The following is an 11,580-nucleotide window of genomic DNA, read 5'->3' on the forward strand; positions in this document are numbered from 1 at the left end:
AAGCTATAACTCTGCGAAAGACTTCTGGGAAAAATTCCTGGAGCTTCACGAAGGTACTTCGGAAGCTAAGCTAGCGATATACGACATCCTCCGGACCCAGTTAATGAACCTTCGGATGAACCAAGGCGAGAAGGTAGTACAACTCCAAGCAAGGATCAAAGAGCTGATCACGCAACTAATCAATCTTGGAAAAAAAGTAATGAGCCGGGACTCGATTCGGTACGCGCTCAACGCCTTCCCTAGAACTCCAAAGTGGGCCTCCTTAGTAGATGTGTACTACATCTCTAAGGACTTCGAGAACCAATCTTGGAGAAGAAGTAACGAACTGAGACTCGATCCGGTACGCGCTCAATGCCTTTCCCAGAACTCCAGAGTGGGTCTCCTTAGTAGATGCGTACTACATCTCTAAAGATTTCGAGGTAAGTATTTTAGAAAATCTGTTTTCTACATTTGAACTTCACGAATCTCGAGTTGCAGAGCCCAATGGAGTAGAGAAGATTAGTCAGAACATTGCCTTAAAGGCAAAAATAAACGATTCTGACTCTGAAGCCTCGATCGACGAATCCGAAGCTGCATTAATGGTAAGATGATTTAATAAGTTTTTTAAATCTAACAAATTTAGATCACAGAAATATGAGCGAAAAAGGAGAACGGTTCGTTGTTACAATTGCAACGAAGAAGAGTACATCAAGGATGACTGTCCGAAATTAAAGAGCAAGCAGAAAGAAAAGGAAAGGGTCAAGTACAAGAAGCCAGAATCCTTCGAGCACAAGAACTTGAAGGCCACTTGGTCAGACTCGTTGTCTTCCGAATTAGATATTGAAGTCTTCTCGGGGCTAGCGCTAATGGCTGACTATCAGATGGAAGAAGAGTCAAATTCAGAGATGATCATAAATGAAGGGGGAGGAACATCATTAGAAGAAAGCGACGATGAAGGGGGAGCATCACCGAGTCAGGTAAGTCAGGTACGCAATCTAACCCTGACTCAGTCTTTTCGTTTTATTAAGTCTCTTTCTAAAGATTTATTTAAATTAGAAAAAGAAAATACTGGATTGAAATTGAAATTAGTAAAAGCATGTCCAATTGAGATGTACGATAATCTAAAATCAGAAAATAATAATCTAAAATTAGAAATTAAGAATTTAAAAACTGATGTATACTTAAATAGATTTCCAAAATCAAAAGTTAGAATTTATGGAAAATTGAATTGGTACATTAGAAATCATCAGGGTCAACTTAGAAGAGTGCCCAAGAATTATGTACTCTCTAAATTTTTGAATAACCTTGTAGGAAGGAACCTCTATTGGGTTCCGAAATCTGTGCTAAATTAATTTATTTAATTAAAAGTTTACAGTGAGACAATTAAACTTTGAGTTTTCTTATGGAAGCTTTGTCTAAGGTAGTGGTTGTTGTTCCAATAACCAAGAAGGTCTAGTGATTTGTCACGACCTGGAAGTTGAAATATCGAAATAAAAAAGTTTAATTAATTTTCTAATAAAAGCATTAAAATTAGAATTAAATAATGTTTTGAAAAGTTTTAAACATTTCTTTAGAAATTCATTTTTTTTAATTATCTAGAAAAATATCTCTTGAAAGTTTTATTTAGAATTTTTTTTTTCAATTTTTTGCCTTAGAAATTATTTTGAAAAATTCAAACAAATCATTTTAATTAGAATTCTTTTGTCATTTAGAAATTTTACTTAGAACTTTTTTTTCCAAAAATTTCTATTGTTGAAAATTCTATAAATTCAGTTTACTTAGACATTTTTTTTCTTAAGTTAGAAATTTTTCTAACTTAAAAATTTTTTTTTGTTACCCCGTTTTTGTTATAATCAAAGGGGGAGAGAAAAATGCAAGTTTAGAGAAGTACATGTTTAGAGAGAGAATTTTTAAAAATTTAAAATATTTTTTTGGTTAACTCTTAACTTAGTAGTTGCAATTTTATTTATTGCAAATTGATACTTAATATATTAGTTTAGTAATTTTCTTTTAAAATTATTTTTCTGTCTATTTTAACCCTAATTTAAACTTGGGTTGATGCACATTAAAAAGGGGAAAATTGTTGGACCCCGTGGGCGTTTTGATATGATCAATCAAGTTTGTTAGGTCCTGCTTTGTGTTTGACCCTTATGTCTGAGTGTGCAGGAGCTTAGGAGCGCAGGAAGTCGAGCAGAAAACGCAGCTAGCGAGAAGGACGGCACGGATGGGAGCCGACGGGCTCGGTGCGTCCGAAAGATGAGAGAGCTGCGGAAGAGTACACCGGTGGGCGAGAAGAATGTGCGCGACGTTCGAGGGACGTTAAATCGGGAGGAAGACTGCTCGAAGAGAAGGTCGGAAGTTGAGTTCGGGTGAACCCTATTTCGGTTGACCGGAATCACCCAAAAGAATGAGACTTCGAAAGACGAAGCAAAAAAGCAAGCAAGCTGGAAAAGCTGCCAGTCAGCTTGGAGGCACCTCCATAAGGCTTGGAGGCGCGTCCAGCTTGAGGGCGCCTTCAACCCCTGTTAAAGGCGCTTCGGATCTAGCAGAAGTGAACGTTGAGCTGTTTGGATAAAGTTTTATCCCCTCTCTCGTTGGAGGCGCCTTGGATCTTGTTGGAGGCGTCTTGAACCTTCGAGATAGACTTTCCGGGAGTTATATAAAGGCTCCTGGAGCTAGGAAATAAATAACAACTCAAACAATCAATTCTGTAGTCATTCCTAGCAACTAGTGAGCGTTTTAAGTGTGTAAAAAGGTTTATCCGCCTACAGTGAAGGAGACTACTAGTGTGATCTTCGACTGTCTTGGATTAACAACCGTCTTGGTTGTAACTAAGTTAAAATTCTGTCTCTTTTTATTTCTGCTTTTAATTTTATTATAGTTTTATTTTTTAGTTGAAAGATCCGAGGAGGGTATAGTATTAAAATTTTCAAAAGCAATTCACCCGCTTCCTCTCTTGTCGGCCTCTGCTGCACTTACACAAAGAATCTCACGCTTGTGACAACACTACAAAATTTGATTCAAGAGCCAACAAGAGGGATGATGATCTTTTCTTCTTTGATAACAAAGGAAGAGTTGAACCTGCAAAAGATGATGACTTGGAAACTGCAGAAGCTGCATTTCTCACCGCAGCTCATTCTATGAAATCCGATGTGAGCAAGAAGAGGAGAAAGCAAACAGGGCATACAAGCAAAGCAAAGAAGAATTTGAATTGCAGTTGAAATTTGCCAAATACAAGATAGACGACGATTCGGTCAAAGATTACTTCAAAAGTTACATAATATGATGGCAAAAAAATGAATACGCTTGCCTTGAATGCTCCTGTCAATCTATTTCAGGATCAACACAGAAGAGGTAAATTACGAATGACTACTAACCTTTAGAATAGTGGCTAGTATATAAGGGAGATATTTATTTCGATTATATCAAAATTTGAATCTCAGATTTTATGATGGTAACATATCATGCGTTAGTCATTAGACCATCTTGAAAGGACTCAACAGTCAAGAGGACTCAACAATTACATAACAACAATTACATAACAGATTGTGTGGGCAGTGATAGTGAGGTGGAGAATCAACCTTCTGCAGATGAAATGCAAGAATGAGAGAAGGAAGCTGATGTAGCATCATTACTATGGTCTGATCTTCTGGGACAAACGTATATTCTTAGGTCAGAAGACTCCAAACAATGGCTGCCCATGTACGATGTTTTGACAATTCCACATTTGTTTTTGTTGGTGAGCACAGGCCTTTTCTTTAGCGGATGAGATGTTTGTTCATAATCTTGGATCACAACCTGAGCTTTTACAAAGTCATCCAGCCAATTGCTGGGAATGATTTACGGTATTGTTAATGCGCACTGAACTAGGAAAGGAAAACAATTATACTATTTCCAAGAGTCATTGTCGTAACCTTTAAAAAGACGTCGACTGTTCCATTATAATTGCTAGAATATGTTAATGATAAAGTTATACTTTTGGCTCAACTTTTCTTGATTTTTTAAAATAAAAAGATGGAATTTTTATTCAATAAATATTCGTGCAAATAAAAAGGTACGAATTCATGTTTGTTAGCATTATGTTTTAACTTCAACCTCATGATTTTGTTAACGGTCAGAATGAATTTGATTGAACACATGATAGACTCTCTGAATTAATTCAATATTTTATTAATCCAGGTTATTCATTTTTCATTAAAAAATTCAAATAGTTAAACAAAAATCATTTTATGAAATTCGATCAATTTGAAGCAATTGATCAATCCTAGAAATAAATACCATATATATGCTTTAGCTTAAAGAGTATTAGGTCAAACAATAAGATAAAACCTACGATAAGGTATAGAGTTTAAATCTTCTATCCCCAAATTTTTCGATCCCCGTGTCTCCTTACCGATTAGATAGATCAGATTACATCTCAAGGATACCTTGCACATCACGAGAATATTGCACATATCTTAAGAATGTCATGATACCTTGAGATGTAATCTGATCTGTCCGATCGACAAAAAACACGATGACAGAAAAATTTGAGGACAGAAGATTTGAACTGGTAAGGTATAACTAGTATAAATGTACAATCTACTCAAGGTAAACCTAGTACAAATGCATAGCCTACACTAATGTACACCTAGTGTAAATGGCTATGTTTCATATGGTATTAGTTATCCAAATATAATCAGTCGAGATTGAAGATTATAAATAAATGAAAGTAACAAGCATACCTAGGAACACAGTTCGAGAGAGTTCCATTATAGATAGATGAAAAGTGAAATGAACCAACTCGACCCAAAGTTATTTCTCAGGAAGCAATACAAGTCTTAGATAATGAGCTAAAACTCACAGATTGGTATTGCCATTGTTTTAAAATTTTGACCTATTTGGCACTGAGCATGGGAAACTGGCTGGGATCTTCAATGGATGGAGCAGCATCGATGAGGCTCGAACCTCGGCCGCCAAAACCACCTCTGAATGGTGCCCGGTCACCTCTTCCTCGGCTACGTCCACGGCTAGCAGAACTGTAGTATTGCTTACCTTCGCCAGTCATGAAGAACTCATTGATGTTCAGGGGCTAACAACGAGGAAACTTCAATAATTGATGGGGGAAAAAATTTAAAGCAGCAATATCTTTGAAAAAATGTTTATACTTTTTTGCTCCGTTCATCACCATCAACATTTTCTTTCTTTTTCCCTGCATCTTTGTCAAAACCCTGAAGGATAAAACACATCAGATGCGTGGAGAAGACAAGGAGGTGAACAACAGTAGTGATTTTAAGGGGGAAAAAAATACTAGACAACAGGAATTTGCAGCAGGCATACCAATTTAATAAAAATAGGGTCCATTTCTTTCTTTGTTAGTAGCTGCATAGACTGCAACTCCTTGTCGATTTCAACCTTCCTCTCCTCGGCTTTCAATGCAAGTAAGGCTTTTCTTTTCTCCTCTTTTATTTTCTCATATTCTTCCAAGGTCATCTCCTATACAATACAATTCAACAAGTGTGATGCATCAACAACTCTAGTGGAAACCTTAATGCAAAATATAATATCACTAAGTACATGACCTATTGAAAAACAGAAAGAAGAAACGGGAAAAAATATAAAACACACATCTTTCAGTTATTTATAAATCAACATATCATATACAAAAAAAAAAAATTAAGAATATCTTAATGATCGAGAAACTATTATATATGAAGAGAGATACATCTAACTATTATAAACGCCTATAAAATTTTATAAATATCAACCATTAGCAAATTCTTGCTTGTAGATCTGAGTTATAGGTATATAGCATAAAGGTCACCCTCACAAATTATCTTCTGCCATTAAAAAATTCTATAAAAGAATTTTGCCAATTAAAAAACAATCTTAGTTAACATTAGACTACAATACGTAAAGGATAATGGTTACATCTACAAATTTAGAAGCCAAAACCCTATAACCTTCATCAACTCCGGTCCTTCTACAGAGGAGGCACGGGGCGGAAAAAAAAAAGTCCAAAATAAATTTGGGCCCCAACTACTCAAGGCCCCAATTACATGTCTAAAAAGATAAAAGTAAAAGACAATATCAAAAGATTCTGAAATATGAATTTGGGCCCAACTATTCAAGGCCCCAATTACATGCCTATAATACATAATACTAAAAAAAAAAAATTTGGACCCTCTCAAATTATGGGCACAGGGCCATCGCCTAGTGCCGCCCTCCTCCAGGGCCGGCCCTGACCTTCATGTGAAGAGCTTGAATCTTATGGCAAAAGGAATCTATAAAAATTTTTACCAATTAAGAATAAATTTTAGTAAACTATGCTATGACAATTACAAAATAATTACGATCAACATGAAGTTCAAAAGACCAATCAAACACTAGACTATTAAATTCAACCAATAAAAAAAGAAAAGTCTAGTGTATACGAAGCCTCCGCCAATGCAGGATCCTAAGAAAGAGTTTATTGTATGCAATCTTACCTTGCTTTGTAATAGACTGTTTCTGAGACTCGAATACGTGACCTCTAAGTTACACGGCAACAACTTTACCATTGAGCTGAGCTCCCTTTCTATTAAATTCAACTAATATAGAACCAAAAATAACTTGTAGCACTGCAGGAGGCATAATGCAGCACAATGGTTTGATTTCCTTGGTCTTCATGTATGGCAGCTTCCTGAATTGAAGTATGAAGGAAGACACATACCAATCCCTTTATGCTGCCATATACAAATCGCTCTAGGCTGGGTGAAATAGAGTATTTGCATACACAACGGTTTGACTTACTCCACATCATGCAAGACCTTTGGATCAGCCATATATATGAAAACCAGTTCAAAAAAATTAATTGAAATAATAAAACATATTTTGTACGGCAGGTTTCTGAATTTAGGCATGACAGAGAAGCATACCAATACTTTATTCTGCCACTCAAAAATAATAGGCTGGGTGGAATCAAGAATTTGCATATGTTTTGGTTTTGAGATACCATGCAAGACTCTTTGGATCAGTCTAACAAATGCCATTTAGAGTAAACTACATGCCATTTATATATGCAGGAAGTGCTAGTCCCAATCCACCAATCTGAAAGTTTAACAAGCTGGGAAGTCTCTCATATAGAGATACAAGTCTACAACAGCATCATATAACTGATAAAAAGGCTGAAAATTACTTGCTTAAGGTAGGAATCCATCTCTATTTAAACCAGCATCAATGTAACAGAGGACAGGTCAAATCTATGTGACAAAAAAAAACAATTCACGGCAGGACAACTAAATGCAGGAGACTATATGAAAAGTACTGCCAGGTTAATTATTGCCAAAACCATATAAATTTGCAAGCACAAGCAGGGGAGGAGGAGCATGCCTAAGATAGTAAAGTTTCAACAGTGGAATCATATCACAAACTCTTTGCTTGACTAAAAAAATGGAAGATAGAGCAAGAAACAAAGAGAACCACGGAAAAATCTGACAAACATATTGACACACCAAATACACAAGAATAGTTTCGATGTTGGTGCTTGTTTATGATAAGAAATAGTGGGCAAAAGAATGAGATTTTTGAAAGTTGTCCTTGCTCGAAACATGCATTAGGCATGATGCAGTTAGTTTACCTCTTTTGGATGTATTATGGTCATAGAAAACATATAAATAAATAAATTTTGATAAGGAAACATCAATGAAAGTGCATGCACAAACCATCAATGAGTACCTAAAGAAACAAAGGCCCATTAGCAATTAAACAAAAATGTTATACAACTGATAGCACAAGCTTTACTTTAAAATTTAGAAAAGAAAATTACCACTTGCAGAAAAGGCCTGTATTTTTCAGGATCTTTTAGCCTAGCTAGTCATATACTCTCACAATAAGAACAATTAAGTTGTCAATGACACATAAAAACACAATGTTCAAAAGCCCTGACTTGCTAGGGACAATATGTACAATAAATGGCATTAATATTGGTATACAGAAACACCAAGATCTTTTCCTAATACAAAATTCTGATGACGTTCTTGAAGACTTTCACCAGTAAAAACCACATAATCTGGAACATCTACAATAATTTGCTTAGCTTTCCAAGAGAAATAGCAGGTCACACATATAAACGCACGTTCGAGAAAACAAAAAAATATGGCTCTCATAAGTGAACTACTCACACCTAGATATAAATATTAAAGCAGGGGCTCATCAAGTATCATTCACAATATTCTAGAAGGGTTAAAATAAAACTAACTCAACAGTAGTTCACCAAAAACACAAGGAAGCAGATTTCAATAGACAAACTTGATGTTTGCTGGAGTATTTACATATGTAATTTTTATCTATATGATAAGGTGTAACAGAGTCAAGATTTCTAAGTATAATGCATTTGAGTTCCTTTCTCAAAATGCCTGATGTGACACTAGCAGATGAAGACTTTCGAAGGTGTTCATAATAGCTAAATGAGATATTAAAATACTATAGTTTAGTTAGTATGAGTTATCTAGAAAATAAGAAAAGATAATAGAGAGCAGTAAAAGATGCTTGAATTGGATCAACAATATTGAAGTTCAATAGTTCATATAAGCGTCATTCAAGAGATCTACAGAAATGGTTGTTTCAATCAAAAACAATGGTTTTACTATCAACTATCAAGGTATACACAATTAGATTAGTAATTTAAAAAGGAGAAGAAGAATAGAAGCATCCTAAAGATGACAATATAAGTAGAAATAGAAATAGATTCAGAATATTTTCACAGTTACTTTTATATTGAAGTGGAACATGAGATAAAAACATATAGCAACACATAGCTGTAGCCAGTCCTAAGGTGTTTTCCTTTTAAACTGACATCCCAAAGAATCAAGATTTAAGGGCATAAAGAGAAGCTTACCTTGTCCTCTTCCTTTTCTTCAGTCTCATTAATTGCATCCTCTTTATCCTTGCTCTCCTCTGTTAATGGTGCGTTTTCCCGTTCTTGATGCCCATCAGTTGGCTTCTCATAGGATTTGAGGGCATCCTCCTTTTCCCTGTTCATTAAAAAGTTTCACAAATAAAAGGAAGTTCAGTAATACAGCTGCCAAAAAGTTTCTGCGCACAACAGAAATACTGCAAAAAAGACCAATATCGTTACTGTGAAAGTGCATCGTCAGCTACAGTTCCCCAGTTACCACGACCTGCACCCTGACGCTTCACCTCATAACTCCGACCAGTACCACTGCGACGCTCGTACAATCTGCGAGGAGGCCGTTCATCATCACCTCCAGATTCGTCATTACCATAGCCACCGCGGCCCCCGTATCCACCACGACGGCCACCGCCAAAGGGATGACGTGCAGGACGTGCCTTTTCAGGCTTGTCAGCATCACCGTCTTCGCCTCCACCACCACCTCCACCTCCGACGATACCGTAGCTCCTAGAAAACCCATTCACGTTCTCATTCCCAAATTCACGACTTGGGCCTCGTCCACCTCTTCCACGTCCAAGTCCAGCACCGCCAGCATCACCACGTGGAGGGGCAGCATTGCTCCTGCCTTCCCTCGACTCCCTCACTGTGTCGCAAACATTCTCAATCAAAAACTGATCTTTCAGAAAAATGAAAAAAACTTCCATCTAACCCAAGCACAAATTATAAGGGGGGAAAAAAGGAAGGAAGGTTCCATCGAACATTGGTTATAATGCCGACATTATAGGATGCCATCGACTTACAAACACAACCCAGGATCCAAACGAGGATATCCAAAACAGGAAGTCTTTTCAAGACCAATAAATGATACAAACTAACCGGCCTGTGCAGGGGGAACCGGTTTCACGGGAAGCTTCGCCACTGTCGGAGCAGTGATGCCTGGCGCGGCGGGTTTTTTGGCCGCCACCTTCTGCAGAGGGGCGACGACGAACTGCGATGGATCATCGTTTTCGTTGTCTCCCAGTAGATCGAAGGGGTTGACGGTCGCCATCTCGACAAGGTCCCGCTCAGATCGCCGGCCTCAGAACAGCACCAGGTTAATCCTCGGCACTAGCAAGGCCGCCGCAGCGATAGAATCTCCATCAAAAACAATAGAAGGATGCTTCAAGATGACGATAAAAGATAGGATTCGGGGGCCGACGATCGAAAAGATAAGCGAGCAACAACCCTAGCCGCTCTCTTCCTCCAACAACCGGGTACGGGCATTCACTCCACTGCAAAAGAAAACCTAATCCCTTAGCCGCCTCCCTCATCGTTAAATAGATCAATAATTAATCGTGGATTTTGTGGCAATCGCAGGGATAGTGTGATAGTGACATCGTACGGTTCTGATTGGCCAGTGTTTGCTTGCTCAATGCCGCAGATAGATTGATACAAGCGTATTTATGATCATATGACTTGATAAAATGCAGGTGGGCTGTCTCAAGCAGGCCCACTACATAGTGCCCAGGTCCATCGTCCACACAATCCACACCAATAAAAGTGAAAAAATTCCTAAAATTTATTTTATCTTTTTACTCAACTAGTCTAATAGTGTTATACTCCTGGTGTACTCTAATAATATTATAAAAGTTTTAATTAAATTAAAATAATTTTGATAAACATCAAGGTACTTTTCTAATTTTAGTCCCGGAACTATAGTACCATAATATGACATTCAAATTATCACTTTACACTCGTGGTTCGAACCCTAGCTATAATATATTTATAAGAATTTTTCTTCCAAATAAGAGGCTTAACCAAAGAATGTTAGGCTTCTGAGCTGGTCACCACATGCGCTTCTCTATTTACCCTGATAGCCGATGCAAAATTTCTATGGGACTAAACTGATCACTCTAAGGATAATCAATTACACTAACCTCGATTATCATTCAAAAAAAAATATTAGAGTACTTTTAAATAATTTTTATCGGTATTAAAGTGGTATTAATTAGTAATTTTAACCGGCAATAAAAATAACTTTGACTAATATTGAAATAAATTTTATTAGTGTTAAAATAGTTTTTGTTGAAATCATAGTTTGTAAAATTGTGATCCAGATTATACAATCCTATAATCCGAAATTAGGGAATCGACATGGATCCATCAAGGATCAGTTTTGTAGTGGAATCAAAATAGAATCGTATAGTATCGGTGGAATCTGCACGATCTTACACTACAAACGTTCCAGGATGCACACTAGAACCCGACATAGTCAACGTCTCGGTAATGACCGCAGAGGGGGCGTGAGGAGACAACGTTGACTGCTTGTGGAGGGGGATGAAATGGGGAAGGCGTTGGTCGACGGCTGGCAGCAGCAACACTACACAAGCATCACAATTGAGGCTGTGAGGGGAGCAACGATCGTGAGCGATCGAACGAAGAGGGTAAGAGGCATCGGCCAGCAGCAAGCAATGGCGGCACCGCCATGGATGCATGAGCATATGGGTGAAGCCATGAGGGGAGTAACGACGGTGAGCAATGATCGACGAGCGACGAGCACGAGTGAGGCCTCTTCCTCGCGTAGATGAGAAGATGAGAAGATAAGAGACGACGCATGAACGCGAAGGGTGTGTAAAATACAGTAACAAAATAATAATGAAATAATAAGGTTATTTGAGAATTAATCTTATTAGAATTTTTAGAAATTTTTTAGGATTTAATCGAAGCTCATATGATGTATTTGGAGGGGA

General features: G+C 37.4%; 1 protein-coding gene across 1 annotated transcript; it reads right to left on the reverse strand.

Moving 5' to 3' along the window:
• Positions 1 to 4,639: 4,639 nt before the first annotated feature.
• Positions 4,640 to 10,148, reverse strand: LOC122001115 (RGG repeats nuclear RNA binding protein A-like). The gene is made up of 6 exons (XM_042555700.1): positions 9,728 to 10,148; positions 9,077 to 9,494; positions 8,837 to 8,972; positions 5,299 to 5,454; positions 5,127 to 5,189; positions 4,640 to 5,050 (listed from the first exon to the last, which is right to left on the reverse strand). The coding sequence occupies exons 1-6, from the start codon at positions 9,897 to 9,899 to the stop codon at positions 4,856 to 4,858; spliced, it is 1,140 nt and encodes a 379-aa protein (XP_042411634.1). The 5' UTR covers positions 9,900 to 10,148; the 3' UTR covers positions 4,640 to 4,855.
• Between the last annotated feature and the right edge of the window lie 1,432 nt (positions 10,149 to 11,580).

Source organism: Zingiber officinale, chromosome 7A (assembly GCF_018446385.1).
Source record: "Zingiber officinale cultivar Zhangliang chromosome 7A, Zo_v1.1, whole genome shotgun sequence".
NCBI classification, from domain to species: Eukaryota; Viridiplantae; Streptophyta; class Magnoliopsida; order Zingiberales; family Zingiberaceae; genus Zingiber; species Zingiber officinale.